A 21124-nucleotide genomic window follows, 5' to 3' on the forward strand; every position below is an offset into this window, starting at 1 on the left:
TATTAATAAGTAATAACTTCTTATGATGAGGTAATGCTCAAAATAACGACACATGTGGGTTGCAAACCACATAAGTAATACGTACCCTACTTCAGTTTTCCGAAAGTATAATTCTCTATGAGAGGTTGTAGGTGGGTGTCTTTTATTTTTTTTTACTTCCCACGTTATCAATCGATTTGTGCACGTTTTTAAGTTCAAGGGATTTTTAAGGGTGGCAAGCAAATCAATAAAGGAAACAGATAAAAATCAAGATATATTTGTTTTACCCACATATTTACATAAGCAAGTAAATACAGATACAAATTCATATGCATATCCTTACCTATCAATTTGTTGTGTTTTAAACCAACGCAAAACTAGTTCAATTAGGTATAGTGCTTTATATGTATTTATGAAATCATAGTTATATAATCTCTTATTGAAATCGAGCTAATTAAGTGTTATAATCACTGTATATCACATACATGTTACAAATTTGCTGAATTGATGCGATATGGTATCATCGAAATGGCAAAATGTCTGAAACATGCGCATTATAAAAATATAGAAGGTAAGTTAATATTCTTTTGAAATTTAAAGGATAAACGTCGTTGGATTTTTGGCAAGATTTTCCAACGTAAAAAAGCGTATTTTGTTTTTCTTTTTTTATTTGTGTTGGAAATTAAAATCGATCATCATCTTCGACGTAGGGGTCATAACTGGCCATTTTCCTATCGGATGCTAGCTGTAGAAGCTGCATAGAGAAGGACGAGGAGGAATCATCACATCACTTTCTTCTGGAATGTCCAGCCTTTACGAGATGAAGCTCGCGAAATAGCGAATATAGAAGTGGAAAATCTTTTGCAGATTTGTAGTAGGTTCAGGGCGCTTTGTGGACTCTTAATTGCTGTCTTAGACTGTTTTTTATAGTCTACATGTGTTTTCCTTCGGGAAACAGCCTTACAACCTAACCTAACCTATCTTCTTGGTCGAAACAATATGCATATATTCTCCCAAATAAACATTTTCGATATCATAAAATATACTATAATGGTAAAAACAAGGAATCGCTATTGAGGATGGACTAAATAGGGCCTCTTTCCCATTTAAAACAGTACTAAATTCTATCAGATTTGTTCACTCCAATGATATAATGGGTTAACCCCTAACCAAACCTCTTACCAATTATAGACTTTATACAATATATGTTTATCGGCCAACATATTCGGTGTCTCTAATTGTGTGAACATACCAACTTTGATGTACTGTAAATGGATGAAGTAGATCCAAGTATTATCTTAGTATTTGTCTGTTTCACTGTTTGCATAATTCATAGTAGGGCCAAATTGTGAGTTATCTAAATAAAATTGTGTGAAAATATATTGCCAATAATGGTTTAGTTCAATGCCAAAAGTGAATCAAATTAGTTTAGACTTTACCCATATATGTACACCTAATATAGTAATTTTCGCATCCGATTATATTCGATTTACAATTTCGATTAATAAGGGTTGTTGAATTCACTTGCAACTACTTTCACTATACGTTTTGCAGACAATTTGCGAGTATATGTTTTTCGGCTGCATCCGAATTTAGCCTTTCCTTACCATATTTACATATAAGGAGAAGAAAGTAATCGTATAAATATGATTTTGGGTAGAAGGATTGAATTATATTTCATAATTGTATGTAAATGCTAGAAATTGTACGGAGATTATTGTCTCCTGTACAGCTATATGTCAAATAAAACATTCTAAAGTAAAGACTTGGAATTGAAAAGGAACCTAAGGAGTCGTGTTAATTTGAAGTAATAATTAAAGTTAATAAATATATTAATTGCTAAAAATTATTACAATTATAAAAACGATTTTACATAATTTTTGAATATTTACTAATTAACATTTGTAATGACATGAAATTAATTTTTCATTAATATTATAATACGAACAGTAAAGTAATTATTAATAATTCTGGACTTTAATTGCCAAAGGGGGAACACTTGCATTTTATGTTGTGTTGTTATCAAGTCAATAAATCCGATTGAACCCGGTATTTGCCATTTTTGAAAACATAATTTTAAATTAATTTCATAAAAGTTATTCTTTGATTAAATTCACAACAGCCGCTTATTTTTTTAATTTTATTTTCTTATAGTAATGTAAGCCTCATAGCCATTACAGGACTTACATTCCACTAGATCGTGGGTTCTATTTCCAGATGAGTAATAATTTAAAAAATTGTCTTATAGCAGTCGCATGTAATTAAAATTTAAAACCTTCCAACAAAACTCATAAAAATCGTATTTATTTAACATCTCAAGTTTTCTATATTGGGTAACTGTTCTGTGATATGTAAACGTGAGTAGTTGTGATAGATTATGTTTACTAATAGCTTTAAGGTATTTATGATGAAAATATTGGTTAAATATATTCCGTATACTAGTAGCATAAAATAAATATCCATTTCGTAAAGAAATTCCTGACATTGTGCCCGGAGTAGAAGTTCAATATGGATCAGTTTGTAGAAAAAATTTTATGGCTGAGGTAAATCATAATAATCCATCACTTTTATCAATATAGTTTAGATCCCTACTTTTACAATTATTTTAAACTAAATTTTGAGTTAAATAAATATTACGCCAAATTCTTTGAACGGAGTCACATTCCTTTTATGTGGTGGATAAACATTAAGTTCGTTATCCTTTGAATAATATTCGTTTACATAGAAGCTCTTCAATACTTAGCGTAACAGTAAATTCTTACAAGACCGACGAAGGACAGATTGTTATCTATGCCACAAAATATACCGAATCATCAATATTGAGGGAAAAAATATTTGTTGACGTTAAATGTGAACTAGGGTGAGCTAAAATAAAATAAATTTCAACAAAACCTATTCGAACATTTCGCACTGAGGATATATGACAATACTAGATAGGCTGGACCTGTTTGTCTCAGTGTATCTTCCAATTTGAGTCATCTTGACCCATAAAAGAGATTTTCAGAAGTCCGAAGTCAATCCTGAACCGCTGGTACTCTGTCGATAAGGAAATGACATTCACGATTTTTATTTTAATGCTGCCGACATCAGCAGCTATTTTACGAAACATAAAAAGCAAAATTTTCAAATAAAACTAAGAAATATTTTCCATATTTTGCCGACAAAAATATTACCCGTCACATATCAAACAGCCCTCGTAAATAGATCCACGCTTATTGCTATATGAGCACGTATGAAATGTGTATTTGCTTTTGATATGTGCGCAAGTGTTTGTTTATATTTTCTTGTAATTATCATGATTGCCGGTCACATTTGCATGCCAGCGAGCAGATAGATATGGAATAATGAATGAACTGATTTGCTTGCTTTTTCACACCCCCCACAATGCAAATGGTAACTACTGAGGTGGGTGAAACTATACATACATATATGTACGTTCCAATCAAATCGCCTCCTTCTCAGAGTTAGAAACAGGTGTCGAACGCGTGCCGCAACCACCGCACCCAACACATCATCATTAGCGCCACCACGCTAACCGTAGTGACAGTTGTTGTTCATAAATACGCCCGACCGACTGGTGCTTCGCTTAAATTCGCGCCGGCACTCGTCGAGCTCGGCGCGTTGCCAGGACCCTCGGTGAATCTGTTCAATTGCAGACTGTCTAGCCAAACGTGTTTAGGTGTTTCAGTACGTTGCTGATTGTCAGCAAGGTTGTCTACTTGTTATAATGTCTACCGTCTAGCGCTTTCGCTCACTAACGGCACAGGCCAAAAGCTGAAGTAAACAAATGACTTTGTGGCCTATATAAATGGCAAAATCAATAAATATAATTTAATGTGATTTTAACCTATATTATACGGAGACAACGATTAAAAGCCGTTAAGGACTTTTATAGAAGTGGCGATAATTAAAGTATAAAAATATAAAAAATGTCGGCTTTTATGGCTTTTAATAATTTCGCTAGCACGCGTCGTCTGCAGCAAATCAACAATGAACTGAATGCGTCTATTACGTGTTTAGGCTTCACGGCCTTGTAGACTTTTTGGTAGTTCGCATTGCTCTCATTTGTCCGACTAAAAACAAATGTGTTTTCACTTTCGTGCTGAGCTGCGTGACAATGGCGTATAACCGAATTTAGCGCCAGATTTGTAAAGCGTGTTGAAGTCGTCTTACTTTCGGTATTTATACTGACCAACAGGCGGAATGTGTTAAATGCCAGAATAGTAATTGTGTTATTGTTACATTCTTGCACTTGTGAGACCTTGACTGGGATATGCACTTTGCGGCTAAGATATGGACACCACCTATGAGAATCACCGCATTTGGACAACAAACAACGGATTCGTGAGAAATAATGCACGACCAGCAACAGGTAAGCTAATCGAATTATAATCGCAAAGACGTCACTGCCTTCGTCAGTGTTGATTTTCACTCTAAGGAATAGAGTGTTATAATAACTATATTCACATAAGACGTTAGTAGAGAGTAACATATTTTAAATGAATAAATAATCTAATATTTTTGAAGAGATTACAAAATAATTACTTTTTAAGTTACAAATACAAGTTTTCTCACATCTAACCAGTAAGGAACGACTAAGTTCAGGTTATTTTATTTATCTAAGATAGCAGACAATTTTTCTCATATAAATATTCGGTATAAAAATTCCGATAAAGTCCACTAGAATCCTGAAATTACTTATATATGGAATATGTGTGTGTTTCGGAAAATTTTGGACAGATTTCACTCATTATCGCCACCAAGCTACATAAATCCAAAATTATACTTAATTTTACTAAGATATCTCACAATATAATTGATACATACGGTAAAAAGCTCACAAAGTTTGAAAATCTTAAAATTAGGTACACCCCGATTCACTTTAATAGGTACACATTTAATTTTTAAGATACGAGCCCATATCTCTGAATTTAGACATAGAAGCTTAATTTAAGCTTTGTTTTAAAGATCAGTCTATTTTGAACCAACGCGTTGCAACGCTGTGAAAAATACCATTCATAATTTGGTTTATAAGGGGGATTTAACGAACAAGTAAAGAAATGTGCTTTAAATTTTGCGTCACTTGGATAGGTACATATTGTATTGCGAAATGAATAAAATTATTATTTGTGGTACTTCAGAACATTTTGGAACGATAACAGGCATTTTTATGCCCGGTTTCACAGTCAGTGCTTTGGTTGTGCTTAAGATAAAACAGAAATATTGCGTTTTACAGTTCATACTTAAGTTCTGCTTAAGTACTGAAAATTGGAGACTTAAGCAATGCTTAAGTAACAGCTGATTTTTGTTTTGAATATTGACTTATTTGTCAAAAAAATAAAATAAAAATTATTTGCTGAAAAAAATTTTGGAATTTCTTGCATTCAATGACGGTTATATGCTTTCCTGCGAGTTGCAATAGCTGCCCCCACTCGCTTGCGGTGAAATTCGGTGTCCTTTTGTTGTTTCCATCCATTTCCCAGATTCAAAATTTATTCGTCGCAAAGTTATTTTTCATCAACAATAATTTCAATTTGTCAGATGGTATTTGTAAACAAATGTTTTCCATTGTGTTGCCATATATCATAATAGAGTTTTATAGAAAATAAGCATCGACTGTGAAACGCAAAGACTACTCAGTCAACAACAATGCTTAGCTAAGATTTTATTTGGGCACAACTTAAGTACGAACTGTGATTAGTGAATATGAGACCAGCAGATGCACTTTTAGAAGTCGAAAAGCCCAAAGTTGAAGCACTTGCGGCCTTTATGCACGAGTTATTGCTTCCAAAATTAATAAAAATGCAAATGTCGACTTCAAAAAAGGCGGCCACGGAAGCGGAAATGCGGCATATTTAAAAAAAAAAAGTTCCAATTCGATTGACTCTGCAGCAAAAATAAAGTCAAAAAGTTGGTCCAGTGCCCGTGTTTCCACTGTAAGAAGTATAATACAAAATTGTGATCATTCGGTGGCCAAAAAACCTTTAAATGCGGAACGGAAGGTCGTGAAAATTTCGACGGTCCCGACGACAATAATTATTAATTCCATGACCTTAGGTAAGAGGAACGTTTTCTAGCCCGTCACCATAATCGCGAAGGGGGTGTGATGGTTTGGGCTGTGGTTGCTTGGTATCTCATTATGGATCAATTAAGCTACAGTTTCAAACATCAAAACTTATTGCATTTTGTTACAAACAAATACTCGATTCTGCATTTCCGCCATTTTGTAATATTTTTGAACCATTTCCCTGGACATATCAACAGGATAATGTACTGATCCACACCACAAAGGTAGTAAAATCTGTGATTACAGCTCTAAATATGAGTTTGTTAAAGTGGTCCACCCTATTCTCCTGACCATAATATAATGGAAAACCTTTGGGGGTGAATGTCCCGCAAGGTTTATGAGTCAGGCAGTCAATTCGATGATCGGGAGTCCCTTATAGCGGCGATAAAAACAGCAAGAAATGAGATATCTTTGGACTACTTAGCCCGTTCGACCCTGACGTTGCCTGTGAGCAATTTCACCAGTTTGATAATATGAAGCCAAAGTTAATTTAAGTGCCTAATTATAGGTTAATATATTAAAAATGAAAATCCATATCCAGACACAGTTAACAACATTCTTTACCGTTATTCTTATAGTTTTTTTTTAACATACTGCATTAACGTCGTTGATAATTTGTGAACGGTAATTTGCAAACTTTTGTTATAATCGATTAAATTATTATAAAAATTTAATTCAATAGAAAAATGGGTATGCATTTTTGTTCGAAATTTATTGAGTAATATTTGTTGGAAAACAAGTTTGTTTGTAAGTCGTTTGTGTATTAAGTGAAGATTTTTTGAATGCCACAAGTTGCATGTAGGCAACGTTGGGCCATAGTAGTAATACAAATTTATGTTATGCGTTCAAAACAGAATTATGAAAACAGTGGAGATGTTTCAGTGATGTTAGCCACATTGTTGAAAGCGCAGAGAGCATTGAAATAGGACTTTTGGAAGTAATTTGTGAATAGATATGATTCGTCACACAATGAAAGAACAAAAATAATACAATAGCATTAAAAAATGTTTCTTAAATCTCTAAGATAATGATAATCAAAGGCATTTGAAATTACAGACAGTTCTTGGAAACAGGATTCCATCTTACAGGTGAAAATTCTAAAATTTTAAAAAGACGCTATATTAGAATTCTGTTTTTTCCCGGTGATATAAAATTGTCCCTATTAAAATGGGTTTGTCCGCAAAGCTCAATCATACTGATTGATTTGTGTCATGAAATAGGTTTGAAAAGCCAAGGGTTCCTTCTGAATTGAAAAAAATGTGAAATCAATCACAATTTAATTTTTATGTGTGCTTATCATCTTATATGGGAGACGAAACAATTGGAAAACGCAGACGTGAGAACGCACAAAAAAAAGGATTTAGACATTTCTAGGCTTGCTGCAACAACGGCTACAATAAACACATGGGAGAAGTAGAACTTTCAAACATTCTGATGCAATCAAATATAGTAAACCACCGTTCAAGGAAGTGTACATTTGCTTTAACTTCTGTCTACTTTATCGCAATTATTTGAATGTACTTCAACCAAAACTAAAACGCACTCCACTCACTAAACTTCTATTTGATTTCGCGAATTCTCTGATGACTTCTGGTGCTACAATCCCCGAGTCAACCAATAAAAAAGGAGGTCGTTCCTCATCAACAACAGTAATAGAATCACCTCATGATTTATCCTAGGATCTCAATAAGCAGTTTACAAGTTCATTCCTACACATGCTAATGGAAAACGCTACGATCAAAATGGGAACTGGGCTTTGTTTGGTGAAAAAGGACGTTGTAGACTATACTAAACAGGGACTCCATTGACTAAATGGCTCCAATGTGGTGTTCCCCTTTGCTGCAAAAACAAAGAATAGTTGTAAAAATTATTTAATCATCAATTCATTCGGTATATGCCAATAACAATGTATATGTAATACTTTCATGCCACAGTAAAATTGTAGCTAGTTCCAAAATACATCTCTTACGCAAATAAACAAAAGCGAAAGTATTCAAAAATAGTTTTCCTAGTTATTTGAATAAGTTATGTCATCTGTTACGGCGGAGTAATATAGAATGAGGAAAAGGACAAGTGTAATATTAATTTGGATATTGTCTTAATTAAATTTAAATTTTAAAATTATCAACAGTTGCACTTACGATATATACGTTATTTCAAAGGCACAGAAGTTAAATTAAGTATCGAGTGTGAGAATAAACCCATATTTATGAAACAAAAAACACAATCAATTATGAATATTAGGCACGCTAAGTTTTAGCACGGAGCATTGAACTTAAAAATATATATCATAAAATGCGCATACAGTAGCGAGCAATAAAGAAAAAGTTGTTTCTTCAAAAACCTTAATCCATCGAAAATATTCATATGTATTCCAAACAGTAGATCCTTCAAAAGCAAAGATTTTGGCCACTGAAAATATCTTAAAGATAACATACGATCTAGTTCTAATAGATTTCTAAATATTAGGAATAATATACTAAGAATTGCTAAATCGCTTTTCGTATAAAAATCATATATGGATTTTCATTCCATTTTCTATATTCAAAGTTATTGTCTCTATGTGTCCAGTGCATGAATTTAATGTTTGCCACTGTAAATTATCAAACGACAGGACATTGTACTATTTACAAAAACACTTATTATATGAGTGTGTATGTATGTGCACATAATGTCCTGTCATATTAATAGTCACAGGATCAAGCCGTAAAAGCCTCTAATACACACGGCTGTTGACTGTGCGCCAAAGCTCTAAACGCAAATGTCCACGCATACAAATGAACCATGGAGGAACGAACTACGAACAATACGATGAATTGTACATTGTATGTTTGCATGTGTATCCATATGTACACAGAGGAGCATGGCAGCAGGCGTTGACACAGTAGCAATCGAGCGAATCATGTAAATAGCACAACTATTTAATGACAGCAAATGTTGTGCTTCGATTTTATCAAGATGTGAACAATCATTTAACGGTCCTATACACTTCCTACTCACTTTGGTGGCAATGTCCGCTCCACCGCAAATAGCTGTGCATTTGTTTGAGCGCTATATTATGCGACAGACAATGACATGACTGTGACATGTCCTGTGCTAATGGTCATTAGCCATTCGTCTTTCCTTTCCGGTATGTATATATGTATGTATATGAGTGTGTTGGGCATTACAAATACACTGTGATTTCATAACTGTTCAAAGGCACGCATATGCTTTATATTTATTCAAAATGGTCGGAAGCAGACAACAAATTTCCTTCGGAATCGGCATGTGTTGGTTACTCGTGTGAAAATCGTGTCAAATGCAATTAATCGTTTTATTTTTATGCACTATCATGTTAATATACGTAAATGCAAATTATAAATATATATGATTTGGCTTGAAATGCTTTTATTGATTGCTTTTTGTAGACATGAAAGTTGACGGTTTTTATGCTCCCGCAACATGTTGCACTATTTGGCTTTTGGTTCAAAATTGATCATACAATATCAAGAAAGGTTTTCTAAATGTTAGTAGTTATCAAAGACCTTATAATATTTAATTAATTATAATTACAATTATTATTATTTCTGTTGGTTAAAATTGCTGTTATTCATATACTTATTGGAACGAACAGGCTGTGAATGCTTGAATCACTTATCTATGATTTTAAGGGGTTGTCACAGACCATGGAGGTGAAATGTCAATATGCCGAAATCATTATATTCACTTCTGAAGAAAACTCATATGCTAAAGAAAAGTGCTACGACTTATTATACTCTCGCAACAAAGTTGATAAGAGAGTATAATAGTTTTGTTCACATAGTCGTTGTATGTATCACCCTAAACTAATCGAGTTAGATATAGAGTTATATATACCAAAGTGATCAGGGTGACGAGTGGAGTTGTAACTTGAGTAAAAATATAGGAAGGTTCCTTTCGAAGATGGGCGAAATCGGACCACTGTCACGCCCACAAAATGGCGAAAATCGAAAACACATAAAGTGCCACAATTAAGCCATAAATAAAGCAATGAAAGTATAATTTGATACAAAGAATCAGAAGCGGCATAATTGGATCTCATTTTTGTGTATGTGGGCGTGGCCCCGTCCCCTACTAAGTTTTTTGTACATATATCGTTAAATACTCACGCTTTATCAAGGAAACTTTCCACAGTCGTTTATTTTAAGCACTGTCTTATACAGTCTAAAAGAAATTTAGTAAATCGGATTATAACCACGCCTACCTCCCATACAAATGTTATGTAGAAAATTACTAAAGATGCTTTAATTCAGTAAGGGAAAACACCAGAAACCTTAAATTTCATTATAAAGAATGTACGGAAGGGCTGCACTCAAATTAGTGTACAAACTTTTAAATGGGCGTGGCTGCACCCACTTATGGGTCAAAAATCATATCTCTGAAACTATTCGATCAATTTCAATAATGAAATTCCTTTCAAAATATTTCCTGGTATCCATATCATTATGCTATGAAAATCGGTTCACATCCACGCCTACTTCCTACTGTGAAGTCAACCTCCATGGTTTACTTTACAATATATAAAGTAAGCACTAGTGAGGTTATCGGAAAATAACTTTGCACAAATACTACGTTTATAGTGTGACAGCCCCATTCTAAAAAACGCCGAAATCGGACCATAAGTTTTTGAGGCTATATATATCGAACATGAGGACCTCAGTGCTTCTAATAAACTTTTTGCCGAAAATACAAGTAAGTTCCTCAGATATTTTGAAGAAATTCAAGGGAATAGTTTTTTCCAATAATATGTCTCCTTGCTAAAAATAACTTATCCTAGCTCTCATATACCTAATATTAGGGTTTCCAACTTTCAATGGACTTTATACCATATATAGACGAATATTTGGGTCAAATTGGGTGTTATATTAATAAAATTAAATAATTAAATTGCGAGAGTATGATATAATCGGTTACACCTGAATTTAGCTGTTCCTTAATTGTTTTTTTAATTATTATATGTAATAGATATAAAATCTAAGAGAGACTTGTTAAATATATACTCGTATATATATGCGTTTTCAATACTCTTGACTTCAACATAATTTAAGTTCACAAAAGAGTTCAAAATTGTGTTATTCGGATTGAGATTCCTTGACGCATTGTCTTGCTTTCAGTTCCTATATACAATTTTGAACTTTTTGTTAACCAAACTAATTGGAAAGAAGGGTTAAATGGTGTATTTCGAAACGTCAAAAATCCAAATATTGCCTTCATCTACAATTATCAGACCTACTTTCTGTGTCAATATTTTTATTGTAATTATAAATAATTCACTGCATTCCAGGTAACCTTAGTATACACAGCACTGGCTCAGCTGTAGACGATACTTCATATTTGCCGGGTGCTAATGGCTCCACCACCGCGTTAGGGAAGCGCTCACCTTACGATGCTACGTTCGTCGGTGTGCAATCGAAGTAAGCGCACCAAAATATGTAGATTATTCACTGCCCTCTTGCTTGACCACAAAATTGATTGCACTTTAATCGTTTTGACAATTTCATTTGAATTGATTATAGTTCACAATTCTTGTGAATAATCCAGGGAAATATATTTTTGATTGCTGTTATTTTCAGGTTTCGACGGAAATATTACCAGAAGACCTTGATTGGTTTGCTCATACTTTTGATAATCATTTTAGTCATAGCTATAATAGTCGTATGTATAAGGCGTAAGTATAATATGTATATTATGTATTTTTCCTAACCCTAAAGACCATTCAGTAACAACTTCTCTCTCTCTCCCCTAAAGGTCGCACACAGCCAGAAGTGTGTAGCAGCAAGGAGTGTCTCCGCACAGCGGCCGGCCTCATTTACTCAATGGACGAAGAGACTGATCCCTGTGAGGACTTTTATAAATTCACTTGTGGCCGTTGGGCGGACGATCATCCCAAACCCGATTCGGCCACATCAAATGACTGGTTTCGTGAGCGACAAGCGAAAATTATGCGCACGCTACGCTCCTTCCTGCAAACGAATATTAGTGGGGAGGAACCCGCTGCTGTGGGGAAGTCGAAAATAATGTACCGCGCTTGCATGGATACGGAATTGTTGGATAAGCGTGAACTAGAGCCGCTGATACATTTCCTCCGGAAGTTTGAGTTACCACTTTTGCCGAGCGGTTTTAATGTGACACTGCCGGAGGAAGTGATGCGGAAGTATGGCGAAGACGCGAAATTCAATTGGTTGCGCAGCTTGGTGCTAATTAAAAAGAATTTAGGCATGGATTTGGTGGTTGGATTTGATATATTCCCCGATCCGGTAAATCGTACAATTAATCGCATAGCTCTGGGCACGCCCGAAACGGATTCATCGTTGCCTTTGTAAGTTATGTATAACACATAAATTAAAATATTTATACTAACTTGAGAAATTTACAGCAACAAAGACGACATGCATAAATTATTGAATAAAATCAAACGGAAAGCAATCGCCTATCACGAAGAGGATGATGACGACAGTGAAGAGTTGGAGGATGAAATAGAGGAATCCCAGAAGCACACCTCCTCCGGATTGATGACTTACGTGGCATATATCAAGAAAATGGTTGAATTATACGTTTTATACCTAAATCCCAACGCGGAGGTGGAATCGACCGACGACGCCATAGCCGAAATGGCTATACAGGCTGTGAAGTTCGCGAAAAAGTTGTACAGGGTGTGTGTAATTGTTTATTAATTACCTTAATTCAATTAGTTAAATAATACCAAGACTCTTCGTGTTCAGATTGCCCCACTGTTTCTAAACGTTTTTAGTAACTTATCTATCATTTGATTGTAGGTGAAAGATGACGCTGAAAACTTGACGAAAACTGTGACAAACCCTATTGAGGATATCGTTTACATATCCGTCGCGGATTTGCAAAATCGCACCGACAAACTAACTGCCCCCAAGACAATACTCAGCTGGGAAACATATCTCCAGGTTATGATGGAGGAAGCCAATCATACACAACATTTCAATATCAGCGAGTTGACTATCATAACCAGCCATGCGGATATCGTCTACCTGCAAAACCTCGTTGAGTTTCTGGCAGAGGCGCCGCCAACAAATATCGAATTCTACCTTTGGCTAAGTGTTGTCGAGGAGCTGATATTGCACACGACCAGCGATATGCGGCTGCTACACTCCGAATATATGCGCTTAATAGTTGGCACCGAGGGCAGTTCACCGCGTTCACTATATTGCGCGCATGGCGTCAACAGCCTGATGGGCATGGCTGTGAGCTATGTGCTGGCTGACGATGACTTCGTGCGCCAGAAATTGCCCAAGGTGGAGCGTATGTTGAGTGATATCCGACATGCTTTCGATATGCTTGTGCGTCGCACCTCTTGGATGGACGAGGAGACCAAACATGAGACACTGCAGAAATCGGCATCCATGAAAAGTTTTATTGGCTTTCCGGATTGGTTGCGCAATGCAACGGCGCTGAATGCACACTATGTGGGCGTGCAGGTGAACGAGAGTATGCACTTGGAGAATATGATTGGTGTGCTGCGTTGGCAGATGCAAGATAAATTGGACAATCTCTATAGACCAGAACCGTTCGGCTGGGCGACGGCACCATCGAATGTCAATGCCTTTCACACTTTCCAATCGAACACGATAAGTGCGTGCATTCTTCTTGTGGTGTTTATTTATTTGCATGTAGTTTCATTTATTTCATTGTTCTCTCTATTTGGCTATGCTCTGCAGCAATACCCATTGCTATACTGCAGTATCCTTTCTATGACCTCGGCATGGAGTGAGTAAATATCACAGTAGCACGTTTGCTTCAGCACTCGGCACTTCAAAGCTATGCAATTTATATGATTTATATTCTTATGCTGATAATTTCGAATTTCTAATTTTGGTTTTGATTTTCATTGTTATATATTGTTTTACTGCATGTACTTGTATAGTTATATGTTTACATATATAGACAATCACAAGTTCATAGAAATTCCAAACTACATATATATCTACACAACAACATTTAATTAAAATAAATACCGAGAAGAAATCCGAAAGGATTCTCATATTCATACATATGTGCCCAATATATTCAGATCTAAAGAAATTTTTTATTTTAACAGCACAACAAATTTTATTTGATGTATTTTTATTGCGAAATATTAATATTTCTTCAAAGCTTTAATATTCTCGTAATAAATTGAAACCGAAGCACAGAAAAGTTCATAAAAAATAATTAAAAACATAGTTTTTGATTAGTCAGTAATTTACACAACTAAATCTAAATATTCTATTTTGTTATATCCAAACCATTGTATGGTACATGAAATATAAACATAAATTTCAAAATTTATAAGTTTTTACACACTTATACATACTCTCCCATATATATGTATGTACTTTCCAGTTTCTTTCGTGGGTTCATTTTAAAAAATGAGGAAAATTCAAACACGAAATTATATTACATTTTATTTATAATGAGTTAAAACTTGATACCGACCTCTAGTCTTTGTTGTCCGTTGTCTTTCTCTATGATTATGAAGGCGTTGGGAATGCTCAGAGCTCGACGCCCAAGTGCGAGCTTGTATATTTATAATATTTTGTTCTTCAAGCCGCTCCACACGCTCCATACTCGGCCCTCAAGCGCGTACTTGGGTGGTTTTGAAATTTTGTTCAGCAAGCAGCTGCGAGTGTTCTTTACTCGACTCTCTGGCATGCGGTTGCGATGCGAAGAGAATGACTTGCAAGGCGATTTTCAGTTTCACATTAAGATTCTCCTTCACGGAGTCTTTTTGATACCCTCACCTGGCAACTATTTCCAGAAAGTTGAGATTCTGGCAATAAATATAGCCTATGTTACTCGGGGTAAATGTAGCTTTCCATTGGGGAAACTTTACTTTTTGAGTATTTTCATTACAAACATACATACAAATCTTTTCTCTTTATAATAGTAGTATAGATATATATATTAATTTTATATTTTGAAAAATAATGTCTAAATTTTTGAAAACTAGGTATGACTATGAGTGTGATTAAATGAGTTTTGTCATGTTTAAATTAAAATTAGTAGTATAATTTGCCATTTTTTGTCTTTGAATTTGATTAGATGCAAAATTAAAACTGTTCAGTTCAATAAATTTTAATATAAGTGTAGTTGAAATCAGACAAGTATTTTTTTAAGTGAATTATGTCCATATTTTTAGTATATACTTATATCCATATCCATATCTTACATACTATAATTAAAAATAGTGTACTGAAAACTCTTTTTTGAAATTAGAAGGCAAATTTTACGATTTAACCTAAAAAAAAGGCATTTTTTTATTTAAGGCTCAATCACCAGAAAAAATTATTTGGTCCGATACTCGAAATATTGCTCTGCTGTGAGTTTTTGTTTGTTTTATTATGAATTATTTTTTAACTTAATTAATAAATTTACAATATTTAATAACATGTTTATTTTGGCTAGATTTTCATTTCCATATCACTTGCTGCACTAGATAATTTCTGCAAGCACCAGCACAGGGCACAAAAATGCAAAGTAGGCCTCCCTAGATCATTATTCTCAACATTCGTTATGCTTAAAATAGAGCGCTGAATTACGGCTCTGTCGGCACAATTTTGGGCCATGAACTAACACATGGGTTCGACGACAGTGGACGAATGTTCGACAAGAATGGCAACATGTTACAATGGTGGTCGAATGAGACCATCAAGGAGTATATCAATCGCACCGAATGCTTTGTGGACCAATACAGTCGTTACTATCTGCCTGATATTGAAGAATATGTGAGTGAAAAATACACATTATATATTCGCATGTGCAGTTGTAACTCAAACTTCAAATTATTCCTAGATCGACGGTGAGCTGACACTGGGTGAAAATATTGCCGATAACGGTGGAATGCGTGAGGCCTTTCACGCCTATCGTATGTACGTGAAGGAAACGGGCGTAGAGCATATGAAATTGCCAGGATTGGAGAAATACACGAACGAACAGTTATTTTTCATTTCATTCGGCAATCTGTGGTGTGAAACATATACACCGGCTGCATCGCGATATGCGCTCGAAGACTCTCATTGTCCCGGGAAGATACGTTTGAAGGGTGTGCTCTCCAATTCAGAAGAGTTTGCGCATACTTTCAAATGTAAACGCGGCACTGGCATGAATCCGTTTGAGAAGAAGTGTCGCCTGTGGTGAGTATTGATAATAGGTACAGGAGGTGAATGAGTTGTAGTTAGTATACTAATTAGAAACAATTGATACGTAATTAATAATAAATAGTTCTAATATGTTAAGTGATAATAAAAATAAATTTGCTCAAATTTCAATATTTTTAATTCGAGTAAGAAAATTGTAAATGAAAGGCAAGAAGTTGGCCTTTACCTATACATTGTGGTCTGTTGAGGTGATTTATAAATCAAGGTGATTTTTTTACAAGTATTTATAAAAAGATTTATAACTCTTTCGTATGTAATTGCTTATTCACATTTCCGCTGTATAATCGAGATAATTTTAAATATTAACATTAATATATGCATATTTTTATTAAACGTGTACTGACTTAATGATAATGCTTACATATGTATATTTTATATTTCACATTGTAAATAAAACCAAAAAAATTAAATTCAAAGTTTTTTTTAGTTTTCTTTAATGAGAATTAAAAAGCTAGCCTTGCTGGGGAGGCAAAGTAAGTTAACAATTTTTACCAAAAACCGTAAAATTGTAATTTTAATATATTTCATTTTGAAATATCCTTTAAAACAAGGTTTCGTGTTTATAGAGAGGATTAGATTAGAGCCTTACAGCATGAAAAGTACTTTTATTATTTGCATTTGCAAGCACTAATATTCTCCAGATTCATTTATCAAACGGACTGTCATCAACTCTATTCATATACAACTACACACGAAAGTACGTCCTTATTAGGAACAATACACAAATTGTTTTGGTGAAACATTGCGTGCAACGCAAGAAATAATTTTCGAGGGTTTTACTCAAGTGACAAGTCGAACAAATATTAATAGTCATTAACCCTTGTCAACTGTTTGACAAATAATCGCTTCGGTTTCCGAAACATTCCAACAATATTGCATTAATGACAATATCCACATGTAAGGAAGAGATTGGAGCTGTTACATTGATGTAGATGGAATACGCTTAAACGCATGTTATTGAAATATGTATGTAAGTACTGTGCAGACGTGGTAAATGAAAGCAAAAACAGATAAGTTTATAGTAGCAGATTAATTTCGCGTTGCGATTCGGAACTGTAAATGTGTATAAGTTATATTCCAGAGATAACGATGAAAAGACTTGTCAACGTCTACAAAAATGATCCCAAAATATGTGCATATAACCACAAAATGTCTTGTCACACGAACTTTGTGATGATTTTTGGTGGTTATTAACAATACATATGAAGGGTAATCAATACCGAGCTTGCTTTTAAGAAAAAACACAGAAAATACAAATTTAATGGGGAATGTTTATTTATAAAGACCATTCTTTAGCATTTATTTACAAAAATGATCCCAAAATATGTGCATATAACCACAAAATGTCTTGTCACACGAACTTTGTGAGGATTTTTGGTGGTTATTAACAATACATATGAAGGGTAATCAATACCGAGCTTGCTTTTAAGAAAAAACACAGAAAATACAAATTTAATGGGGAATGTTTATTTATAAAGACCATTCTTTAGCATTTATTTTTTAAAGATATATATCTATTTCAAATTTTGAACGCGGCGACATCTCAAATGGTCCATCTGGTGAGCAAATTTTCGATGACTCGTTCCAGCATTTCGACTGGTAACTGGCGTAATTGATTGCTCTAAGTCCTTAGTTGAAGGGGGATATTTTCTTTACTACGTGCTGGACGTGGTCTATTCGGTCGAATATACACATGGTGTCATCATGTATGGTGACGAACTGCCATTGCTAAAGTCTATAATCTATGAGTAAATCAGGATTCTGGACTTAGCGAGGCAAAAATTAAAGTTAAATTAAATCTACAAAGTCTTAATAAATGAACTTATAATTATTTTGGTGTAATATGTGCTTAAAGATACATATGCTCGACTCTCATCTGCCAATTTGGGTCCTGCAAATTTGGGTGCTGTGAGTGACGAACAAGGCAAGATGTTTCATCAGGACATTTCCCTAACCGAGAAGCACTATCAAGGAAAATGGGGCGCAGGAATGCTGGCAGGTTATTTTTGGGGACTTAAAAAACGCTCCAAAGACAAATATTCACGATACTAGAGCCACCCCAGTACATTCGAAATTTGATATGAGTTTTCATGTGAAAAAAGGAAGTTAAAATTTTGTTAACCATTAGTGGCTGCCATTTTCTTGCTATTTGTTAGTTATTAGGATATTATATTGATTTTGCGATAGGTATCCATCTATCCGCCTGTCTCCCTGTTCGTATAATTAGGCATTAAATTTCATCAACAATAAGCATACACATATGTATGACACGCCACAACTCTTATCTTGATATGCTCCATCAACTACACAATCAATTTGCAACATTCACAGTGAGTTTGAATATTTAAAGTGAATTGAAAGGATTGCCCTTTTAGTTGCGCATGAATGATTGGGAAATGGCGTGCGCGCTTATATTCCCACCCCACACTTATTGGTATCCTATTGAGAAATATTTGGTTTGCCTTATAAGTATTGTCATGAAAACTTTGCTTTTAAGCCAAATATACTTCGAAACATTTTATATAAGAAACTTATTTAATTTGTCATTGCTTTTTACGGAAATTAGAAGAAGGTTTGTATTTAAAGCATATATTAAGCGTAACAGTGGTGTATACAACTTTATTTACCTGAAATGGGTTGGCTTGTTGTTGCTTTATGTAAATATCTTCTTTGAAGAGGTTTGAGATTTTTATTTACATTTTGTCAAGATGTTACTCCTCTTACCTGTAAATCCTGCTCCACATGTCAGTTTTCGGATATCACATTTCATTAATCTTTACCCTGTACTTGCTTTATTTATTCATACAATATTTTTGAATGTGTGCTTTTTAGAGTGATATGCTGATATGAATACCTAAACACCATGTAGGAAGCTGAGGTATTGATACCTGTTTCTAGCTTTAGTTCGATGAGAATAGTTACATCCATAAAAAGTAACTAGGGCTTTGATATTGAATAATATATATTTTAAGCTTTGTTAATCTTGATTTCTACACTAAAACTCATTAGTTATGATGTTTTAAAGAAATAGATAAGTATAGTATGTAATTGTATATATTAATATCACTTGAATTGAATTTTGTCCAATAACTGTAATTTTTCCCACACGGTATCATCAGTATGTGACTGATAAAAACATTCACAGTATGTGTACGCACGTGTATTGTATATTTATAGGTAAATAAGCTTTCTGCCTCGATAGTCCTTTCTATTACAAGACTTTGCTTACTCAAGTGGAAACTTGTTGAAAATTATCCAAAAATTTCAAAAGTTTTTGACTTTTGAATGCGAGTAAACGTGTGAAGTGTGCACATACTTACCATAGCACTTGTGTTTATATGTACATGGGTATATGAGCAATATCCGAATGAATACAATTTTCATACTCCTCTTGTGTGCCTTGGGTTTTGTCGTGTTGTATTGATTCCTCCTTCTTTTTTGAGTTCTATTCAAATTAAAAAAGTTGTTCCAAAAGTGTTAAGTTGACAAATATTTACTTTAAGCAAGAGTGTGGCGGCATTTAAAAGTAGAAGGGAGTTTTTATTTCAATCTTTTACTCACCTTTACGAACAACCCTACAATAATAGCCGTCAACACTTGCACAGTCGCCGTTGATGTAAAGGAAATGTGATAAATATTTTACTCGCATTACTGCTCGTATGTATATATGTAGATAATAGGATACCCTATGTATTATTTTATTTTCTTGATGTTTCCTGAGAAATACTTTTGTCTGTTTCCAAGCAAATCTAAGGATGCTGCCAATACTTTGATTAATTTTTCGAATGGTGAAAAATCTTGAAAATTTATATACTTCAAAACTTGACGTACAAATCGGAAATTGTAAAATTTAAAATTTCACAGGCTCGGAGAGTCCAATTGTAAAAAAAATGCTTTCAACTAAAATGTTTTCCATTGCTTACTTTATCTGTAGCAGCCGCTAAGGTTAGACGTGTTCTTATGAGCTCGGTAATTTTTTTCTTAACAGTGTACACTTCGTTGTTCGTTCTTGATTTCTTGACCAAAAACAATAATGTATTCACTAGACATAGCTACGTGTGATTTTTTCGTTTTTCCGAAAATAAAGAGAACCTTAAAGTGCCATCGTTTTATAAACATACGAGAAATCGCTGAAAGATTGAAATGTTAACCCAAAAATCGTGTTTAAGAAGTGTTTCACTTCGTTCAGAGCCGACCAGCGCAGAGAGTGAGCCTTCTTCACCTAAATCAACAACATCAATTTAATGATGACGAGAGAGGAATGTACTCTGAGGCCTGCCAGGGTTTTAACGGGACGGAGGCAGTCCTGGCGTTAATCCACCAGTCATTTCTGAGGAGTGTCAGGGTTCAAACCAAATCCAAAAGACAATTCAATTCGTTGTCCATGTCAATTAAGGGTCAATAGTCCATAAGGAGTTTAAAAGGCTGTGTTTTGAGTCCTGAAGGCCGAAAATTATTTAGCGTTACTCAGGATGGACCGCTCGTAGGCGACAGGTCTTACATTACTCCCATCGAAAGTGTTCTTACGCCGGTTTTTCGAGAACTATGCCCAAGTATCCGCAAATTGGCTTCTTAAAATACCGCTTGGATCATAACCTGCATGAAGTATTCGGCTACTCGGCATTGGAAAGCTCTCGCTTCGATGACCTAACTGCGGACAACATTCCGAGCAACAACCGTTAGATCTCTTTGGAATCCACAGACATAGCAGTGGACTTACGGCTAAAGGGTATAACTTTGATAATGCTAGAAATTTCATCAAATAAAATTCACAATTTTGCTTTCAGTTTACATTTATTACATAATATTCAAAATTGACTAAATTATTACTTCATAATTGTATGCCTTGCTCACATTTACATTTAATTACGTAATTTCATAATTATGT

General features: G+C 34.5%; 1 protein-coding gene across 1 annotated transcript; it reads left to right on the forward strand.

The window, feature by feature from the left end:
• The first annotated feature begins 3565 nt into the window (after positions 1-3565).
• Positions 3566-16519, forward strand: LOC105215692 (neprilysin-2). The gene is made up of 9 exons (XM_011189738.3): positions 3566-4351; positions 11352-11481; positions 11641-11735; positions 11816-12386; positions 12444-12720; positions 12844-13672; positions 13759-13807; positions 15606-15804; positions 15872-16519. Exons 1-9 carry the CDS (start codon positions 4273-4275, stop codon positions 16214-16216), a joined length of 2574 nt encoding a protein of 857 aa, XP_011188040.2. The 5' UTR covers positions 3566-4272; the 3' UTR covers positions 16217-16519.
• Positions 16520-21124: the final 4605 nt, after the last annotated feature.

The sequence above is a fragment of the Zeugodacus cucurbitae genome, chromosome 2 (assembly GCF_028554725.1).
Source record: "Zeugodacus cucurbitae isolate PBARC_wt_2022May chromosome 2, idZeuCucr1.2, whole genome shotgun sequence".
Lineage (NCBI taxonomy): Eukaryota > Metazoa > Arthropoda > Insecta > Diptera > Tephritidae > Zeugodacus > Zeugodacus cucurbitae.

Coding starts and splice junctions, on each gene's coding strand:
- LOC105215692 (XM_011189738.3), top strand. CDS start 4,273: ATGGACACCACCTATGAGAATCACCGCATTTGGACAACAAACAACGGA. Junction 12,387..12,443: donor ACGGATTCATCGTTGCCTTT/GTAAGTTATGTA, acceptor AGAAATTTACAG/CAACAAAGACGACATGCATA. Junction 13,673..13,758: donor TTTCCAATCGAACACGATAA/GTGCGTGCATTC, acceptor TATGCTCTGCAG/CAATACCCATTGCTATACTG.